Genomic DNA, 21,290 nt, shown 5'->3' with positions numbered 1-21,290 from the left:
TTATTATATTTGACATGTCTGTCTGATCCATTTATTAAAAATCTAAAGAATGAAGGACAAAATTGTGAGTGTTTGGTTTTTCGAAGCATAAAATTGCATTTTACTTACACTGAGACCACGATTGCCAACTACAAGCACACCCCAGACGGTACCTCCGTTCTGGACCTTGAGTAAGTGTTGTAGGTAAAGCAACCTCGAGTCCGCTTTCGAGTCTGAATGTAAGAAGCTCTTATATCTTCAGATTTTACGCTTCTTCCATTCTGGTTCCTTTTCGGCTTCCTCATCCTCCTCTGAGTCCTCTGCAAACACAGGATTGGGTTGCGTCCTGCAATCACCAGACAACCAATCAGATTTCAGGATGAAGACGTTTATGCACAGCCTGAGGCTCAGGCGAAACCTTTCATTCAAATATAGAAAATAAAGTGACTCCGGCCTAATGATCCTTAATGGCCCAAAAAAAAAAAAAAAAAAAAAAACCCAGCGGCGCCTAGTTAAATCTGACTAGCGCCAACGTTCCTCAAACGGGGAATCTCGCTTAGTTGAACTCCTCCAAATTGTATTCCAAATGTTCTGAATGACTTTGATCTCCCGTTCCATCAATCTAGTGCCACATGTTTTGACAACTCGGAATGTTTCTACACATTAGCTCCAAGCTCACCTGCTTCTGCTCGGGAGTGCAAACATGAGGACGTGCGACCTGGCAGCTTTGTTCCACCTCTGGCGTGCGATAGCCATCTAACAACGTCCTTTCTGTTCCGACCATCTAAAGCCGTCCATCACGTTTGAATGAGGACCTGCGCAACTAGCGCGGCTCTTTAAACATTTACATGTCGCCCAGGTGTGAAGGAAAAACCCCCGAGTCGTCACGTCGACACATTGGATGCTCTTACTTCTTGTAGGCTGGGGCCACCCAGTACGGGTTCTCAGACGCTTCCTTGGCGTGACGCAAGATGGCTTCGCGAGCGTTGCTGTCGTCCGTCTTATCCAAGGCGATATTCTTTACGATGAACGACGACAGGGTGCCGCCGTGAGCCGCCACTCTGCCCCCTCGGCCTGGAACGAAAGACCAATCGGCACAAATGAGAAAACAAAAGGGAACATCAAATGACTTATTTAGTTACATTTCGAAAAGGCACATTTGCTTGAACTGGCCACGGATGTAAAAAGATTCCTCAGTTGTGTTTGAGAACAATGAAACAATATTTTGCTGAAGCTTTGTCATAGTTACGAGCATTTGGATAGCATGTGTGGCTTTTGCGTGCTTGAAATATCTCTTTGCAATGCTGCAGTTCACAGTGGAAACATCAGGAGCCGGCTGCGAGCGTGAAACAAAACACTGCGCTGACGGGCCAGCTGGACGTGGAGAAAGTTGCCTTGGCGCTCGTGTGGCTGGTTGGACGCCCGTAGCGCACGCACACGCTCAAAGCAACACATCCACAATCAGTGGTGGGATGGAACCAAGTACAAATACTGTCTTACTGTAAAAAACACATACAGGTGTAATTTTCTACCATGAGCTCATTTTTTTTTGTTAGTCTGTTTCCCGGAGTTTCGACATATTTGCAGAGTACTTTGTCCAAAGCACAAAAGTGGCCTCACCCGGTCCAGACACGGGAGGCTCGGGTTTGCGGGACTTCTTGGGGTCCAGTCGGTCCTTCTCCAGCTGTTTGCGAGTGCTCCTCTGCCGGGGTTCTCTGAACATGGGCAAGGCGTGCGCTGCCGGGAAGAACAACAAAAATGATCACAATGCTGGATTTTCATTTCAACATCGTAATTCATTCATTCATTCATTTGCGTTCTGAGGTTACGCCATGTTTGGGTTGTCCTTTCACACCTTAGTGAGCGATATCAACAAGAAAAGCCTCTCCAGCACTTAACGCCACGAGTGTGCGTGAGTAACAGAACGATTCGTGTGTGTGTGTGTGTGTGTGTGTGTGCGGAGGCTCAGATGAAGTGATTTTCCATCGTTGTTAATTCTTTGCCACGCCACATTTAGCAAAAAGGTTAGCGTTAACAGATTCCCCCGCTTCTCTCCTCAATGGGCCCTCTAATTTTCCAGCGGCAGAGCACCGAGTGCGTCACTTAGAGCGCCACTCCACTTCCACTCCACGCCGCCGTCACACGACCCAAACAAAAGAGTCTAAATCGTCCTGACAGTCTGGTGTGAGGACGAGAGGCCCGTCACGCCATAGGTGTCAGGAAAGGCGTTTGTCCTTGGCGTGATCGGGTGTTAAGGGGACACGTGGCGCGAGGATGGCCAGCTACTCATGCGCGACTGGACGCTCCATCAGCTAATGGAAGGCCGTGGACGCCGCGTGGTATCCTCCTGGTTGCGGGCTCAGTCTTTTAAGGACAACTAGTATTGGAGCCATTTTTGTATTATGCAATGCCGTGATCATGCTTGTGGCATTGAAAGCAATTTTTGGTTCAAAAACAATACTGCTCATCACTAAAAGATCATCATCTCTATTCTTCAGATGGAATTGGAATTAGTCAAGATAGAGGAAATTTCAAGTTTTAATGTGATTGGTTAATTATGAACATAGCCACGTAGCAGTTGTTAACGGGTGTGTGTAATTTGTTACCCTAAATTCATTTTGTCTACTTATTTGTGTGTAGTTGTATAACCATGTTATTTCAGTTATTCTTTTTTTTTAATTTCGCCTCTGAAATTTATTTAAAAAAAAATAAAAATAATAATCTATTGATTTGTAGAGGTCACATGAATGGTGGGGGGAAAAAAATTCTTCTTGAAATTTTTCGGTACAATATCATAACCACTATTTTCTCTTGTGACATCGGATCTCAGAGCGAATAAGGCTTAGCTCAAACTCACGTGTGATAACGTACTCCTGGGTTAACGCCTCGGCGTGCTTCTGTTTGATGTTGCTCTTCACCACGCAGAGCTTAGCTCCCCTGGACGGAAGACGCACATCAATCATTGAGCAAAAATATGGATTCATTGAAACACATCATAATGCATGTGTGAAAATACCTGTGGCTCTTAATGGGGTCATAGTAGACCTTGGCCAGCCCGTTTCCGGTTCCCACCATGATCTGGTTGAGCTTGGGGTGCCACAGGCAGCGCACTGCACTCTGTCATGACAGAACACACACATACATATTGTTTGCTGCATGGTGCTCATCATACCTTTCGCTGATTGTGTGTGTGAGCAGGTTGGTGTTGGTAGCGGTGGGGATGAGCCCCAGAGTGCTGTGCTGCTCTACTTGACTATATTTGGTGGTTGGGGATGAGGGGGCCGGATCCCTCGGCATGTGCGTTTGTGCGTGCGCGAGTGTGTGTGTGACAGATGGCCCAGTGCCAATAGGCAAATGTGAGCACATTTATCCAGGGAGTTGTGTGTAAGTAAAATGTGCGCGAGGCTACACGAACAGTGGCAGAACAGTGGAAAACATTTCCTGCAACTGGAAATGACTATGACGCAACATTAACGATGTTGCTCGTATGTACAATTTGAAAGGGACAAGGAAATCCCAAAAAAGTGATTTAGGCATCAATGGGAATGTCCTAGGTTCTGAACTTGCCCATCAACATGTGTGACGACCCACTGAGATTTGTAGGTGAGCTCAAACAGAGGGCAGTGTGGGGGGTGGGTCGGTGGGCTTGGACGCTCGTGTGCGGGATGGGATGGGATGGGGGGTGGGTAGTCCAGATTCGGTGAGGGTGGAAAGCTGCTTAGCGTCCAGCTGTTCAGCTTCCCACCAGGACACCAGCGGAAAAAGTGTCAATCTTACACGCACACTCATTCATTATAACTCCTTTTCTACAACTTCCACATTAATATTAGATATTATTAGGATCATTTAATGATGACTTTCAATTCGAGCAGTTGTATTCAATGTATAATAAAAACAATTATTGTTATTAATGCCAAGTGGAATTTTGGTGTGAATTTTTTTTTTTTTGTGAATGAGTGGAAATTGACTTCAAAATTGGGTTTTAGATGACTGGATTGTGAGGACAATTTGATAACGCATCAACCCGACATAAATCTAATCCCAGAGGTCAATCTGAGGTGAGCATTGTGTTACATTGGTAATTACTAAATCTCAGGTCACGTCGAGTCGATTAAGACTAATCAATTAATCGAATTCAAATCGAGGTTGCGATGTCGGAGAATGCCAAAACATTTATGTATGGAGAAAGGTCTGTTCGTTATAATGAGGATTAATTTATTGCTTGTGTTTGTTCAAAAATATGTGGGAGGAAGGCTGCATATTAAATCACGCTAACTTGATTAGATTTCACAAAGTTGTTCAGTGCGACAGAACATACAAGTTAGAACACAAGCGCACGAATGGGGGCTGGATGTAAGCCTGACCCGCTGTCGAGTGATGGTATTTCCAGCCAGACCAAAAAAAACAAAAAGAAAATCCTCTTGCTGGCCAAAAGGGGAAACCTGTCCTTGTTCTGTGTGGTGGGAATTTGCGGTGTTTGCAAATAATCACCGACCTCTTCGTGTGCGGTGGAATAATCAATCACTCACGCTCTTCCACTCTGGGGCCAAAAAGTTGTTCAGAATTATAGTTGCTCAGAAACCAGAAATATTTTTTCTCAATTAAATTGTACAGGTTAAAGGTCAGATTGGTGACGAAAAAAAAAGTTTTGAAAATAATTTAACTTGGTCTAATTTTTTTGTAATATTACCAAAACTGGCCTTTGAATTAGGGGTGTGTAGACTTTTTATATTCAGAGCAGTGGCAAAAACACAACGCAGCCTGCAGACATGTGCAGCTTGCTTATGTGCTGGCAGAGAGGATCACCTCTTTTGTGGAAAGTCGAAAGGCTGCAGCGCTTGTTTATAAAACGAGGCCATTACTGTAATCTCACTTGAGTGCATTTACATGTCACTTTTTGTTTCTGGCATGTCCAATTGACTTTTTAGACCTGTTGTCTTGAATGTACTTTGCAATTTCCTTCCAACTCACTCGTCGTCACGTTACCAATAAGCCAAATATTTGTAGTAGATCTGCCGGGTTTCGTCAAACTAATTTGATATTTTTTTTCTCAATTTTTTTTATGACGCAGAAGTACACTTGGTGAACCTAATGAAAGAACTATTTACAATGTTTACACCAGCCACCGCTATCTCCCACGGCCGAAGAATTTAAGTGCAGTGCAGTCCGGGCGGGCGGAGGAAGCGAAATGAAAAGGGCCACCAATCACTTGCAACTCAGTCACAATCCACACAACATCAGAGCTCCATCCCGACCCGGCATCCTCCTGAGAACGGGAGTTTACGCAGATACATACATCACGCCTCTTGACTCAGATTATTTTAACAGAAGCGGCAGGAATCTACAAATGAGTCTTAGGGCCATATTGAAAAGGGATATAAACGTACCGTGACAAGAAAAGTTGTTATTGAGCAGGAATTTTTTTAAAAAGTGTCAACTCAAGCCCAGGAGATTTCAACTTTCTTTTTGTGACTAATACTTTGGGCACCGCCAAGTCTAACTGTTACTGCTCGTACGTCTTGAGCTGCTCAGTATCATATCGTGGCCTAAGCTAACACTAAAATCTGCCGACTTGTTGGAAGAGCAATTTCTCTTTCCCGCATGACTGCTTCCCACCACAAAATGATGCTTTGATATGAACTTCTGCCTTTCGTCCGCCCTACGAATAGTGAAAGCTCGAGAGGAGCTCATAATCTTTTCTTTTGTCCGGCTATCACGACAACATTTACGATTATTTTCAGAGCATAAAATGCTTACGATGGATCGGAAATACTTTTTTTTTTTCCATTGCCAAATTTTTTAAGGGTCCAATCGGATAGCTTAGGCGCCATTTTTTTTTAGTTCACGGCTGACTTTTTTCTTATTTTTGACGCCTTGCAGGACTTCAGGAATGACACTCTATCCTTCATTCATGTAATCTCACATGACAGGAAGTGAGTTAACGGCGAGTCAGACGCAAGCGCCGTCGCTCCCCTTGAGGCTGCTGAGCTTTGGCTAGCGAGACTTCCAAACTGTCAGAAGCACATTTGGATCCACTCAGCGGCCACTAAACAAGAAACACAGCTGTGGCTTTTCCAGTCCCCGTCCGTGTTCGCAAACCTTTTTCAGCCAGCGTTGGGCGTCGGCAGACAAAAAGACTGTTGTGGCATTTATTTATTACATTGCTATTTTAATGAGATGAGACAAAAAAGGTTGCTACTGATGATGCTTCTCTCTTCCTGACGTGAGGCCATTTTTAGACATGAATGAGATATAAAGGCAACTTTTTTTTATATCTGGATGGGTTTCCCCGCTATTGGACAGGCCCAGTTGTTCTTGGATGGGCTCAAGTGTGAACTCGTTTTTTGTTCCATTTGTTCCACTGTTGTGACTCATTTGGCGGGAGGAGGCACTTGAGAACCACAACTCAGCGCCGCCCAAGTTTTTATTGGTGGCTGTCAGTCAAACGGCGTGCAATGAACGACGTGTCCTTTTACCTACAGGCCACCTGCGCAATCCAAAGAGATCCGATACAATTTCTGGCTTGGAAGGCCACAAACAGTAGATACACAAATGAATGATCTCCTGCCATCTATAATGTCCACTTTGAATGTTCTCTTTAATGTTACACAGCCAAGTTCACCCAATGGCCAACGTTAATGTGCCAAAGTGCTTCTGACTTGGTATTTTGTAAGACGTCCATGTTTTGACTAGTTACCAGCTACGATGGACCGCAAAGAACTACACGAGAACATGCTGATGGAGACTTAACATAATTGGATTTGAACAATCAAAGTCATCACCTCGAATAAAAAAGTGTCAATAAACCCGTTTTGCCAAGGCTTTGTGGTAACGGCGTGCGTCAAGACGGATCCAATCCAAGACGATCCGATTACTTGACTTTCTCCAAGTTTGACAAGCTTGCCGCTTTAAAAAGTTTCCCCCCGTGCCGCCTCGAGCGCCCATGTGTGAATAACATTACATGGCACCGTCAATCTTTCATCTCAGACAGCGAGATGAATTACTCGTTCCGTGTGCTAAATCATCTGAGTGGCTTACGGTCAACTGCTTTGAATTACAGCGATTTACCGTCCATAATAACGAATGATGGAGGCTTCTGCAATGCAAGCTGACATTTAGGAGATGCAAGGTGAGATGTAATACTCGAAATATTTTGTTTAGTTCCATATTTCACAGCAGGGCTGAATAAAAAATGGTTTATTTTGGATTTTTAGGAAAACCTTTTTTTTAATTTAATATTTTTAAACAGATTTTAAAGTAAACTATTTGTATTTTTTTTCCATTTATATCTAATGGATTAATTTTTTTATTATTATTCACAGCTCTTTTAATCAATTTAAAATGGCTTCTCATACACTTGCTCCACTTCCGCCATTCATATTTTGAATCTATCTTGCCATCTCATATTTTCTCATGATGGCAAAAAATACTTTCAACGACTTAATTAGGCGTTTTAAAGTGATTTTAACTACTTTTATTGAGCTTGATTTGACTTTTTAATTTGAGTTCATTATCAACAAGATAAGATGATCTTACCGCATTGGTGACCTCTATCTCGTAGACCCGTTGAAAGGTGGCTCGGTCAAAGAAGACCAGCTTCCCGCTGCCCTCGTCTTTCTTCACTGAGGTCCCAGTTACGACGAGCTGGTCGTCTGGGCTAAAACAGCAGTCGGTCCTGCTCAGGGAGGAATTAAAAACGTGAAATCGTTGCCTTGTGGCGGCGCTGAGGAACATTTTTGGAATTGCGACGACTCACATCGCAAAGTAGTTAGTCAGGCCGGTGGCCATGTGTAATGGCTTCTTGAAGTTGCGAATATCCCAAATTTTCAGTGTGTCATCGCCTTGGAGACAACACAACGGGTGAATAAAAAAATAATCATTTCAAGGAAAGCCAATGTTTATCCGCAATTCAACTTCTCACCTCCACGTGATGCGAGAACAGTTCCGTCGTAGGAGAAGGCAATGCGGGAGATGTCGGATCCTGGGGTGTGGGCTTGTCGACAGTGGAACTTGGTGTGCACCTAGAATCATGAGAAAAATCCATATAATTAATACACGCAGCAGAATAAGAATATACAAAAAGCTCTTCCTGGTTTGCTTCTTTCATATCTTGTAAAGAAGGTAAACAGGGCCAACTACCTCATCAATTGGAATTGCAAAAATAATCCTACGGTATGGTGGCATAGGACATAGAATTTAAAGCCAAGGGATGAACTGTACTCGCTCACATCCTCCGTCCAACAAAACTCGGATGTCCTTTTGAAGTCTTGTACAGTAAAATTGTGGATTGGTAACACCAAAACAAACACTTCGGCCTTCCTTTTATCACATAGACACAACGTCTGGAAAAAAAAACTGGAAGAATTGTCAGGCCCTCCTCTCCTCATCCGAGGCAGATAACAGCGATCGATCATTAAAAGCTGCCTGTGAAGCAATAAGCTAGGCAAGCGGACTTGCTAACACCCAAACAAACATAACCTCGGTTTATACCGCTCCAATTTCATTAATTCTAAGCGCAATGCAAATAAACGAGTGAAAAGAAAATGGAGCAATATGAGCTTTTTGTCTCGGAAATGCGGATAAGGAATTTTAAGTGTGCCTGCGAGCGATAAGATAGAGAAGAATAGAGAAACGCTGGTGTGGCGAGTGTGAGGTGAAAGAGTGATGTGCCCTCATGATACTGGAGGGAATTGAGGTCACTTGCAAAGTAAACGGAGTGAGGTTATTAAGCGAAACAAAAAAAGATAACCGTGTCACCTTGAACTGTAGATAACCAGGATTCCACTTTTTTTTTTTAGAGGCTTGGCCTTGGACAAGATTTGATTTTCCCTGTCATCATTTTACTTGTCTTACGACGGACTCAGACTTTCCTTTTTTTTTTTTTTTTTTAATCGCTCATTATCTACTGCCTCTTTTGCATATGCCGGTATAAAAGTCAAGGGGTCAGTTTAACATGATGAAATGACGGTTTCTCGTCTTAAGGCGAACTTTATTCGACTGTCCGTATCTTCTCCAAGGTGCATCCTTGCAAATTACCAATTTTGATAATCCAATATGTATTTTTCAAAAAAAGTATGTGTACATCAGGCATACGGAGATGTTTTGCCATAGATACGCTGCCAAGCTGTGATATTTCACGTAACTGTCCAAATGCTTTATCATTTATACATAAAGTTTTCAAAATCTCGTGTTCGCCGCAGGCACTGTTTTTTTTCCGTGTTCAACCAGTAAGTTATGAGAACCTTTCATCATGATCTTTTGGTTTTTTTTGATTTGATGGCTTTCTTGCTAAAATGAATCCCATCTGCGGTTAGCACCCGCTGCGTTTCTGCCTCCTTTTATGTGGTAGCCTCGTGCACGGTAGCGCTAAGTTTGCCGCGTGTTTTGCGGCCTCAGAACGGCGTTTCGTCTACATCTGTTGAAATGTTCAAGATATGCACTCGGGTGGCAGATAAATCCAAACTGGTGTTCGTAAATTGTACAAATCTGAACAGAAGGTATGACTGGAATGATACTCGGTGGAGATTTTTCTCCGTCACCCAACGTCAGCTGGGATAGCTCACACTACTTCCGAATCTTTTCCGATTAATTGGCCTTAATAAACTCATTGAGAGGCGTGTAATAAAGTCAAGCCGGGTAATAACGGCTGTCAATCAAAGTGTTGCCAGTGATAGGCCGTTACATACACCCTGCTGTGGCTATTTCGAGCTCCTATACTGTTGTTGTGAAAATGCGGAGCGTTTATTTACCATGCCGATGTTGGCCGGCTTCGCTGGATGCCGGGGCATTTGCTTCCTGTGATAAGCTACACGGTCGCTCATGAAACCGGAGCCCTCGCCGTTAGGGACCGTGCGACAAGCTCGGCGAACAGAGTCCTTCATTTCAAATGGATTTCTGTAGTCCTTCATCAAAGCGGACTGATGATCTTTGTGTTTAATCAAAACAAATATCTGTCTTTATAACTATCAACATTTGTCAACTTTCAGACATTTAATGGAGCAAACTGGTCATTTACTCATTTTATCAAATCATGTTTGTACGTTTTTTGAAATGTCCTGTTTTTTTTAATAAAGGGATTTAAATTTTTAAAATCAGATTCATTGATTGATTAACAAACCAGATTATTAAAATAATCTTCAATTGCAGGCTTGATGTTTTTATACAGGACAAAACTCGTTTGGGGAGTTTTTGTGGGGGCCTTTCATCATCTGAACATGTCGAATGGCGAGAGTTGATAAATCGCGGAGGGAACAGTGCGTCGGGTTTCAGTAGTGATACCCGGTCGACCGCTGAGGCCAACTGTTCTCGCCAAGTTATCCGAGTATCATTATATGAATACCAGCCCCCTCCTCCTCTGCCACTTGCTCCCCCCCCCTCCCTCTCTGCCGCCACCACATCAAAACCTTTACAAGCACACACCTAAGAAGCATTCGACGACGGCCACTGTGCAGCCAGTAATGACATCTCATGCTGACCTTTGTTACTTTATGGGGATCAAGTGGCCAAACCGCGGGCCGGGACAGCTGCTCGGATCTTTCATGGAAGTCAACAAGTGGTGATAGAGAGGCAGCGTCCAAGCATGAGTGTGTGTTGAAGTATCACAGCGCCCACATATGCAGTCAGTGTGTTCGCTTTTAGTTACTGCATCGGCAACACACTCGGCAATCGAGAATTCTTGACAAATCTTCCAACCAGAACAGTTTTGGTACTTTCCAGGGGCAAGGTACGTTCCAAGTCGAAGACCAAATCGGAACGCTGATTGGTTGACGACAGGCGGCAAGAAGCCCGACAACTGTTTTGTTATCGATCCAAAAATGTTGAAGCTCATAACTCATCAAGTAGTCTTTAGTTACTCGTCTATGTTGTGATAGTTTTCTAAACATTTTCGTTGGACTTAAAAAGGACGGCGGCGCTCGCGCAGCTTCATCTTTTATGAATCTCTGCGCGTGCAAACTTCCACAGACCGCCAAACACAAATATCCACCGATCCTAATGTTGACAACTTGTAGAGCCAACACAGTTCTGCTCACCTTTGATATTATTTTTCAGTCCAAATCAGTTTCTCTGTAAAAACAGTACATTTCAACATTGCGTCTACAAGACCAGCTCCTTTGGGGTCCTTCGTTTGAAATGTGGAAATATCTAAGCCCATCGATGACCTCACCACATTCCACCGATCTCTGGGGTAATGTTTTGGAACCAAGGCCCGCACCCTCCACGCACCAAGTATCAAGAGAACTGTTTCTTCTGATTCAGCCCGACCCGATTGAGGGCGAGCAATTACTCTCGATGGGAGTTCACCGGGAGGACCGACTTGACTGGCGATCGTAGGATTAATCAAGCCCACGTCACCCCCAATAGCGCAGCTCCACATCAAGGTGATGCACATGATTGATCGTGATTGATCTGCCCTGCATAGTCTGACCATGAGTAATACAGGAGACAGACAGACAAGGGGGGAGGGCAGCGGCAATAAAAGAACAAGGTCGACTCCTTTTTAGGCTCGTGGCTGAATTCAAGTCAGGTTCCTGATTAGGGCAGAGGGCACAGGCGAAGAATTCTTGAGCCATTCAGACAGGGGGCAGGCTCCAGTGGTCAGGGAACAGACATGACTATTGTGAGCTGCTATGGGACGCACGGTAAATATTTAGCTTGGACAAGGAGCGCTCGTAAATTTTGAGCGCTTTAATCCAATCTCTCAGGAGTGCGCTGCTCCGAGCACTCCGCCAGTGGAATGAGGAACGAAATCTTTACAATTGAGACGAATGAAAGCACAGCCAATCAGGACTAAAACTACCGCACGTTGTTAAGTGTTGTTATCTGATTAGAATTGACTTGAATGAGTCATTACGGTGTAGACGACTTCCCATTCGACTAATCTGGATTAGCCCCTCGCTCTAATTGAGACGTTCCGACTCGCTAGCTACAGTTTAACCGTCACCGTTTTTGTATGAAATAACAGAAGCGGCCAACGTTGTCCGCATTGATTGCTTGTTATTTGAATGGTTGCTGATAAGTACTGGAGGAGGTTTTGGCTGGCGTGAGGATGTGAAATAATCCAATGAGCAACAATGCCAAAATCAACCAATGACTTCAACATTCTTAAGGAATGCAATCTCTAATTGGGCACTAATAGTGGAAAATGTAAAGAGGGAAATGTTGATTGTGCCTTTCATTGACTTGCATGTTTCTCAACTAAAAAAGCAAGTCAGAGCCACTTACATAACTATTTGTTTTTTTATACTTTTAAAGCAGAAACTGCAGTGAGTCAGTGAAGTGATGCGCCGTGCAGCCCAGACATGAAACATCTAAACAACTGTAGGAGGGAGCATCAAGAAATTTGGCACAGACGTCGGCGGTGCCCCAATGATTAATCCTAATGACTCCGGGCTTGACCTCTGGCTTTGCCTCTCGGAGCGCCAGCAGGTGACATACCCTGACAATGAACATCTGCTTGGATGGACAGGCCGACATCTTTTCTATGAATCCCAGATGATGTTTCAGAAGGCTTGGATGAGAGCTCAGAGTTTTCTGTTTTGGGGTCATTTTTAAGAAATTAAAACTGGATGGGAAGATTTTGATATTTGTTGAATTTTTTTTTATGAATTACATAAATGAATTAAAACGCAGTAACAACACAAGCATGACACCAGAACCATCTTAAACATGATGGTGATGTCATTGTTGGCATTTTATCCAAAGCACGCAGCTGCACAGTGGAGAGAATAAAAACAAACTCTGATCCAAGCCTGGTTGTAGTCCATTCAATAAATTCTTATCTTCATTTTTGGACCAAAGCATTTTAAAGCAGACCAGAAACCTGACCACTGTGTGACCTCTGTAAGAAAACAAACTGTACATGGAGTCCCGGGTTTATGTTTTGAGGAGCCCTGCTTAAGAGAAGACTAAGAGGAGCAACCCCCAAAGGCAAACAAAAAATGAGGGGAAAAGAGGGTGGGGAACACAATTGGGCCTAATCCACCTCGGATTTAAACCCTATAGAGGATATATTTCACCTGCTAAAGAGGAGACTCAAGAGAGAAACCCCTAAAATAGACAAATGACAAAATGGCTGCAATAAACTTAGGCCAAGTTCATCCCCAGATTTAAACCCGACAGTGAATGCATTTTAATCACGGGTTCCATACACTGTATGAATTTCTAAGCACATACTGTAGAAGTGAAAGAAGCGTACGACTCACACTGAGGTTTCTGTCCCAGATCTGAATGGTTCCGTCCTGGCAGCCGGCCGCTATGAGCTTTCCGTCACGGCTGTAGGTGCAGCACGTGGGGGTGACCTTCTTCCCTTGGGCTGAGCGAGGTTTGAACACGGACTTGTGATTCTTTTCCGACGTTACATCCCACGTTCGCACGGTGCTGCGGAAAGGAAACGGGAATGTCATTGATCTTCGATCCAACGGCATGAATCAAGTCGTAAGGAAGATACCGGTTCAAACATATGAAGTCATTCGAGACATCCCTGTGGTGATAAATTAAAATACTAAAGAGATACAATGAGCATGAACATGTGGTTAGGGAATCTAAATCTCAAAGGTTGTAGGCGAGCAAACGGTTGATCAGGCTGGTGGGCCTGAAGCTGCCATGAAACCCAAATGTTCCCCAACATCTGCTGAGCACCACACACAACACGTAAAACGAATTGGACTCTAGCGTTAGGACGTGTCGGGATGGTCGTCAAAACTGAATAATAAATAAACTGAATACTACGAAGTCTTGATGATGAGTGAGGACTATTGCTCAAAAGTTCGGTACTGCCTGAAACCAGCAGAAGTACCGTTGATTCAAAGTCAACTGCAAGAACAATTGAAAGTAATCTTGATCCATTCTACAGAAAATCATTTTAAAGCCATTCTAAGCAGTTAAAGACACCATGGCATCAACATATCTGGTTAAAAAACAAATAGAAGAGCGTACCTCAACATACCTTGACTATCTCTAGTCTACATTTTGACTATTCAAAGACTGAGCAGGGAATAAGACTCCAAATGTTTCTACAACCCACCATGTCCTGCAGTGAACACTGGGACCGTTCGGGTCATGAGGTCAGGCCGAGGTGCGTAAACACACAGTTGGGGCTGCTACTACTAACAGAATTCCTCCTCCGCTGCCGCCGAGAACGTCGCAGACATACACTCTCGAGCCCGTGTTTGGACAAAGTCTAACAATGTGACACAAATGCCAGCTCAAGACTTACGGCTTGAGTAAGAGCTGGCAAGGGTCAAAGAAAACTCTGTTTGATCCATCGTCGTGTTTGAATCAACACAAAGCAAAAAAGAGTTAACGAGGCGAACGAGAACAGCACTCAGGCCTCCACCAAGGTGGAACAATCCTAAACATGTCCGTCTGATTCATTGAAAAAAAATCTCACATGCGAAACAGTAATGTTCCACTCCAGTCCTGTGGGTGGCAGTAAGGAACATTACACGCCGACTACCACAGACAAACGACTTTTTCTGGGTTTAAAAAAAAAAAAATGCACGGAATACTGTTGGGTATTTACGGTTTTATAAAGTAAGAAGCTGATCCATAAAAAAATTCAGTGTCTACTTCTTGTGTCTCTTCCAGTCTCTATCTCTGCAGCAATCTGCTCTTGACACTCTAACCACAATGGCCACTTCCCTCTGAGAGTATTTCAAAAGTGAGACATCTTTTTGAGACACTGAAGAATGTGGCTTGTTATGGAAAAGTAACACCAAGTCATACATAGTATGTAGAAGCCAGCAAAAACATTTTGGTCCCGTTTCTTATCCCTGCGCCCTTGTTTTCCGTTCAGTCAGCAGTCCCCCTGTTTCTCCCCGTTCCCTCAACACAAAGGCTTCAGTGAATGTAATAAAATGAGGACCATACATCTCCAGCCATGCGTGGGCACTTTATGAGGTAGACCAGCGGTTCACACATCAACTGAGGAGAGACAGTTCCTCCACTGGCCTCACAGATTTTATCTGTCCATCAGGCTACAGACCGGGCGATACTGACCCGAAACACTTTCTTCGATGTCGAGATAAGGATGAGATAGGTGCACACGGGTTGTACGAGGGTTATTCATTGGTCAGGTTCTGGTGACTGGGTGTGCTGTGTAATGGCAGGGTGTCTGACCGGGGCTGTGTTTTGGGAAAGGGGGATTAGGAGGGATATTTGAGGCTTGTCCATACTCCATCACAAGCGGGCAAAGTAAAGTGGGGAGGATTTAGGAGGTGCTCAAGCAAGAAAGCTAAAGAAAATCCACTGTGGTCCAAGCAATGTTATAGGAACTCAGAAAAGTCACAGCGGTTTTAGGGGTTCAAAAAACTAAATAAGATACACAGCAGCAGAGTCCGCAGTCGCGCTGGCTCGAATTGGACTATAAAACCAAAACAAGAGAGTTGATAATCCAGCCATGACTTAGACTGAACAAGGCCAAATTCCCATCTTGATGGTGTTTGGCATGCGAGTGTTGTCAGGATGGACATGGAAGACTAGCAATGTATAGCGAACCATCGACCGAGAAGCACTGGACTGTAGATGAACCTGACGTTCAGACTGAATCGCAGCGACATACCGTTGGATGGATTTCTTTCTTTCAGTTCAGAAAGCTTGATCTCAAGACCCAAAAGACACACCGTCATGAAACAAACTGTTTTGTAAATAGCTTGGACCTCTAAAGTCGAATGTTGTCCTGGTGAATCCCGGCCTCATGTTAAAATCCAGCTGCGGCCTTGTAAGCAGGCTAGAATGACGGGAATCTTCGGAAACATTCCTCAAATTGTATGTGTTTGCGGGTGTGAAATGTGTGTGTGTGACATGTGGGTTCCATTAGCTAGTGCCCATTCGCCCTATCTTCGCTTGACTCCCTCTTGGCTGCGTGAGTATGTTCACCTGGGGCACCAAGAAATAACATACAAGGACTACACGTCTATCTTGTTGCAGATGTTTCTATAAATACATGAAGGTTGTTCGCAATCAAAGGTTTGTTCAACCATGTGACAAGATCCACAAAAGGTTTTGGGAGCAGGCTTGTCTTTTCAAGTCCGTGACTCTTTATAGATGCTATCTCTTTGATTTAAACAATAATTGCAAGACAATCGCTACCACCCACTGTCACTACTTCCTTCCAGAAGAAAATGCTCGATTTCCGAGTAGCCGGGGTCACACCTGCTATGAATGCGAGTGGGGGGGCAACGGGAGCTTTAATTAAAAGGGTTTGGGCGGTCCAGTGGTCACGCTTAAAAAGCTATTGAAATAAACAACAAAAGAGGCTCTAGCATTGCAGCAAAGACAGAATGATGTCAGAATGAATTTTTAAAGCACATAGAAGGTCGTTGCAAACACCCACTGGTACAGTTGGCTGACCAGGGTCCGTTGGAAAAAAATAAAGGCCTACTAATGGCAGCCATGGACAATAGCATCCATACGTTCTATAGCATCTTGGTTCTTTGTCCTCAAAGAATTCATTGACGATAGAAGTGCAGTTTTGCAGGTGTATTAGAGGTCTGCACAACACTAGATTCGTTTATACTCGTCTGTGATTTGTTTTTATCGAAATATCCCAAGAATGAAGAATGGAACATTATATACCCCATTTTTTTTGCCTCTATCATAATTTGCATCTCACAAAATGGCTGCTGCAAAGCAAAATGGCTGACTTACATTTCAATTTTGGGCATAGCATTTTGAGACTTTCTCTTATGAAAACTGATGTCGGAGGTTATCCGACTTTTATTGGATGGAAATGTAAATTTCAAAGGGGGTGTTGGAAATATATGTATAACTCAACAATAAAAAACAATTCAAACAAGGCCTACATAATATGTAGAAACCCATTTTGAAGCTATGTTCGCCACCTGTTGCATTAATATGAAGATGTGGGAAGTGGTGACGGGATGCTAACACTCTTTTCCATCACCGGGCCGACTCGAATCACTATGTCGACCCAGGCTGCACCTGTGGCCTCTCCCCTGCATGTAACTCCCTTTTATGCTCGACCGCTGCCAACGTGCCAGGGGAGGATTTCCAGAGCCTCAACGAGAACTAAATAAACAAATCTGGGAGGGTTGTCGTGCCTCGAAAGAGCGCGGGCAGAGGCCTTTCCTGTTTCTAATTAATAACCACCACGGCGAGTTTCGACACTGCTGCTTTCACACTCAGACTCAATGCTGCCTTGTCCCGACTCGCATTCTTAAAGGGGATATATTATGCACGATTAAACTGATTTTGTTTCATGCATGTATGGCGATACAGTGAAGTGGTATATTCTGGATTTAAAGGACTCCCTGCTGGCGGTTAAAGAAAAAAATTCCCCTTGCAGTGTTGCTGTCAGTGTAAGGAGATTTTGGGATCAGAAGAGTCTTTAATGGGGCACTTAAAAAAAAAAAAATGACATGGAGGCTTACCCGTCATTGGAGCATGTCATGAATTCCTCTTTTATTTTGGGATGCCAGCTGCCGTCGTTGAGCATCGCCGTGTGGCCCTGATGAGAGCAAGGGAGAGGAAAAAAAAAAAAACATTTGTATCTGGAAATGTCTGAGAAGAAGCTACACAGGGTGTGAAAGTGCATAACTTAGTTGTGTCTAGTCTGAGCTACGCTTAAGTTTAATGTACCTGCAGGCTATTTAAAACACACATCCCGGTAGGAATTCTGCAAGATTAACGGACCAAATTGGCCGTTAAAAAAAAAAAGAAAAAACGTGTAAGTAAAGTGTGGCGTGGACCTATTTTCGCTGCTCCTCTGCGGGACTCCTCATAACAAATGGCTCAAAGTGGAATAACAGAAGGGTAGCCCCTTTGGCCCCAACCCACCCACCGACAGAGGAAGCGTTTCAGTGTGCGAGGAAGAGGCAAGTGATGTTTTTTTTTTTTTCCCCTTCATTGAGGTGCAGGTGACGTGTTGGGATTTTGCTAGAGTGGCTCCATAACAAATCAATGCAGTAAGGCCCAGTCAATTAATCGGCTAATATTAGTAAATTGATAAAAGTAAATAAAAATTTTGATTAGTCATCGAAAAATACTCCCAATTCTCAAGTACCTTTAATGTGAGAAAATGACTTTTGATACTTAAGTCATCAAATAAATTGTCTATTATTTTCAGATCACTTTCAGGTTCTTTCCATAAAACTACATGGGGGGTACCAACCATTTGTGGAGAACATTAGCCTAGTAACCAACAATCGACTCGTTTAAACACAGTAAAGCCCAAACATCTTTGTGCAATTGATCCACTGTTGACTCCTCTCGCCAAGTGTAAAGCATTATGTTTTGCACACAATAACAACAAAGCACTCGCTCCTGGGTCCACCTTGCTACATTTATGCATTGGCATGGTTTCCCCCCCAACCCAACAACACAGCAAAATACGTCCAGGTTGTTCTCGGTCGCAGTAACACAGCAAAGACTCCTAACTTGGGTTATTGAATCAAAAGTGGTACCTTGGTGTTGACCATATCGACGATGTACTGGTCTCCCTTGATGCACTCCATCACATTGAAGCCGTCACGGTCCAAGACTTTGGCCTGTGCGTTTCCCGACACCACCAGGATGCGGTCCCCGGTGATGCTGTACTGCAACGCTCGGATCTGATGACTTCATGAGACACCAGAAACCCATCAGCACAATCTCATTAGACCTCAATTCAGCCACTAGCGGTATGTGAAAGAATCACTGCACAAGTGCAGTTCAGTTATATTTTACTTTTAAAGTTCAATACCTTTAATTGTTCATTTGCGTTTCTAGTGGGGGATATCGAAAAAAAAATATTTTATGAAAATAGAGATTTTATTTCAAGGCCATACCACCCAGTCCAAAGTTGCACGCAAGAGCACGGCAGTGCATGCGAGCCAAGTGGGCACCACTTAACCCGAATGAGATTAGCAATTTAGGTCACGATCAAATAGCATTAACACAGCGGGACGCGGAACGGAGCATCAACATATCGGCTGCGCAGCGTCAAAAAAGTTCAAAGGCAGAATGAAATTGAGGCTCAAACGCTAAATCTTTGGGTCTGAAACATCTGTGGAGTCGGAAGCACAGAAGCTCCCGGAGAGAGATGTAATCAACTTAAATGTTGCGTTCGGGTACAAATCGGGGAGGCCTGCTCCAGCTCTGGAAACAACAAATACCATTTGGACCTTTCATTTTTTTTTTTTTTTTTTGTGCCGGTGAATCACGGCGTAAACACGCAAACAAACATCCACTACCATCTGCTTGGAGGATAAACAAATGTGTGTGCATGGATGTGGCTGGACACGCACATGGGTCAGAGCTTCTCGGCAGTTGTGGGGAGTAAAAGAGTAAAAGTCAAATGGTACATTGACGTACGACTTGAATTTGTCCTGTGACCAAGCTTAATTTAGTTGTGTATCGAATCAATTTTATTTTACTAATGTTTTAAGTATGCTTCACAGAAAAGTGGACTCACCAGTCACATGGCTGCAGGGAACGGAAGGCCTGCAGAGCCCGGTCCATGCCAGCAAAATCCCAGAAGCGCACATCAAAGTCGTAACCGCCCGTCACCAGGCGGGCGCCCGACGGGTCCAAAGCCATAGCGGACACCTGACAAAATGCATGGAAGGAAGGTCAAATGTAATTTACAAATGGAGATTGATTATGTTGGAAGATGGTGGCGGGTACCGTCTTGGTGCCGTGCTGCAGGGTGATCTCGTGAGTGTCCGGGATCTTCTTGAGAGGATTCTGAGGCGGGACAGAGGAACGTAGTTGTGGATTAGTTACTTTAGATAACTTAACTGTTGGTTAAAATATCTTTTTTCAAATATTTAAAAAAATCAACAACAAATAAGCCTGATTTTGGGGAAACAATTTACACCAATCTCTTATATTATAATTAAATAGTATATCTTTTAGTATTCTTTCCAGTCATCTTAATTGTACTTAGACACACTTGGTGTTGTTTTATGGTGCTGCCATCTTGTGGAGACGCCTTAAAACAACAGCACACAATCTGGAGCCATTAGCATTAGCGTGCACGCGTCACATACATCATCATCGTCATCATCGTCATCGTCGTCGTCGTCGTCATCATCATCATCTTGCTCCTCATCTTCGTCGTCACTGTCGCTTTTAGAGGCACCATCTCTGTAACCTGGAGGAAGTGGGGGTCCCACTTCATCATCCTCGTCTTTTTGGGGGTGTGGAGGGCCGATAGGTTCTGAGTCTGAACTGCTGTCCATGTCCTGTTTTCTGTAAACATTTAACAACACAGTCAGGGGATTGAAGACCTAGTTTGAAACTATAAACCAGGCTTGAAAACATATATTGAAGGCCTAATTCAGTATTGAAAGCTTAATTTAAAATCGGAATTGAAATGGTGACTGCAAAAGGGTTACCTGGAAGTGGCTGCTGCCTTTACTTCATTTTTCTGCACGTGGACTGATGTTGAGCTTTTCTCTTGTGTCTCCATTTCCTTCTCCCTGTCGTCTGAACAAAAGAATGTTAACAACAGTTGAAATATCACCAGACAAGCGTGCGGGTTTATTATAGTCACCTAACACTTGGCGACTCCTCTGGACGGCCGTTCGCCGGGTCTGTTCAAAAATGGCGTCCAGGTCAAACGTGCGGGCCTTCTTTCCTAGTGGAGGCACATTTAAAAACATTTTAAAAGCATTTTAAGCACTCCCCCCCAACCCCCATGTCATACGTACCAAAACCAGAGAATCCCATAACAGATGAGATGTCCCCATCGTTGTTCATGTTGTCTGGGAATTAAAATTGTAACTGATTTTTAATTGAATGATGCATAAGTGAGACATTTCATACATTGTAAATATTGGGTGTAGAAAATTTATTACACCATGATCCAATTAAGCATAGTAAAAAATGAACACCTGGCAATCACGACTAATTTTTTAAATGCTAGCTTAAATGACAGCATGTAACATCCTAATATTCGTACTTTGTTCCACTATAATTTTAACAAGACTCTCAGGCTATCCAGCTATTTATTTTTAACTGTTAAATACACAACTTATGTCATGTTTGCTGCTGCAGACCGGTTGAGTTGAAAAAAACAGCACCAGTTAGTTTGAGGAAAACAGTTGCTAAGCCAAACGGTTGCTAAGCTAACACAATAAGGGCTAAAATCGATCGAAAGCGCCATTTTATTTCACGTAAGCAGTCTTGTACAAAGACGGGACATAAACGTAAGCAAATTTTATTAACGGGGAGTCACATAAAGCTCCCAAATACAATTTATATGGACTGTAAATAACAAATAAGAGCCAAAGTGAGTACCTTCGGTGTCGTTTGAATCCATATTGAAACTGGAGATTCTTCTTTTGCGGAGTTGCTTCTCGTGTCAATAA

At 43.5% G+C, this 21,290-nt stretch overlaps 1 protein-coding gene and 1 long non-coding RNA gene across 4 annotated transcripts; one reads left to right on the top strand and one right to left on the bottom strand.

Moving 5' to 3' along the window:
• Positions 1-76: 76 nt before the first annotated feature.
• LOC119131283 (WD repeat-containing protein 70) lies at positions 77-21,278 on the bottom strand. 2 transcript variants are annotated; one of them, XM_037265587.1, is made up of 18 exons: positions 21,220-21,278; positions 20,631-20,684; positions 20,474-20,557; positions 20,316-20,406; positions 19,968-20,169; positions 19,603-19,662; positions 19,391-19,524; positions 18,402-18,555; positions 17,370-17,446; positions 13,182-13,356; positions 7,901-8,000; positions 7,736-7,820; positions 7,516-7,654; positions 2,996-3,096; positions 2,837-2,916; positions 1,600-1,716; positions 891-1,053; positions 77-325 (listed from the first exon to the last, which is right to left on the bottom strand). In XM_037265587.1, exons 1-18 carry the CDS (start codon positions 21,239-21,241, stop codon positions 238-240), a joined length of 1,926 nt encoding a protein of 641 aa, XP_037121482.1. In that variant the 5' UTR covers positions 21,242-21,278; the 3' UTR covers positions 77-237. The 2 variants fall into 2 exon arrangements, with proteins under 2 accessions (XP_037121482.1, XP_037121483.1); XM_037265588.1 differs by lacking the exon at positions 21,220-21,278 and having other exon boundaries at positions 19,964-20,169; positions 20,631-20,690.
• LOC119131289 lies at positions 10,226-12,726 on the top strand. 2 transcript variants are annotated; one of them, XR_005099626.1, is made up of 3 exons: positions 10,226-10,702; positions 11,056-11,357; positions 12,235-12,726. It is a non-coding gene; the product is annotated as an uncharacterized LOC119131289 (long non-coding RNA). The 2 variants fall into 2 exon arrangements; XR_005099625.1 differs by lacking the exon at positions 11,056-11,357 and having other exon boundaries at positions 12,232-12,726.
• Positions 21,279-21,290: the final 12 nt, after the last annotated feature.

The sequence above is a fragment of the Syngnathus acus genome, chromosome 12 (assembly GCF_901709675.1).
Source record: "Syngnathus acus chromosome 12, fSynAcu1.2, whole genome shotgun sequence".
Lineage (NCBI taxonomy): Eukaryota > Metazoa > Chordata > Actinopteri > Syngnathiformes > Syngnathidae > Syngnathus > Syngnathus acus.
Note: the sequence above shows the minus strand (reverse complement) of the source record. Positions and strands in the feature narration are given on the sequence as shown.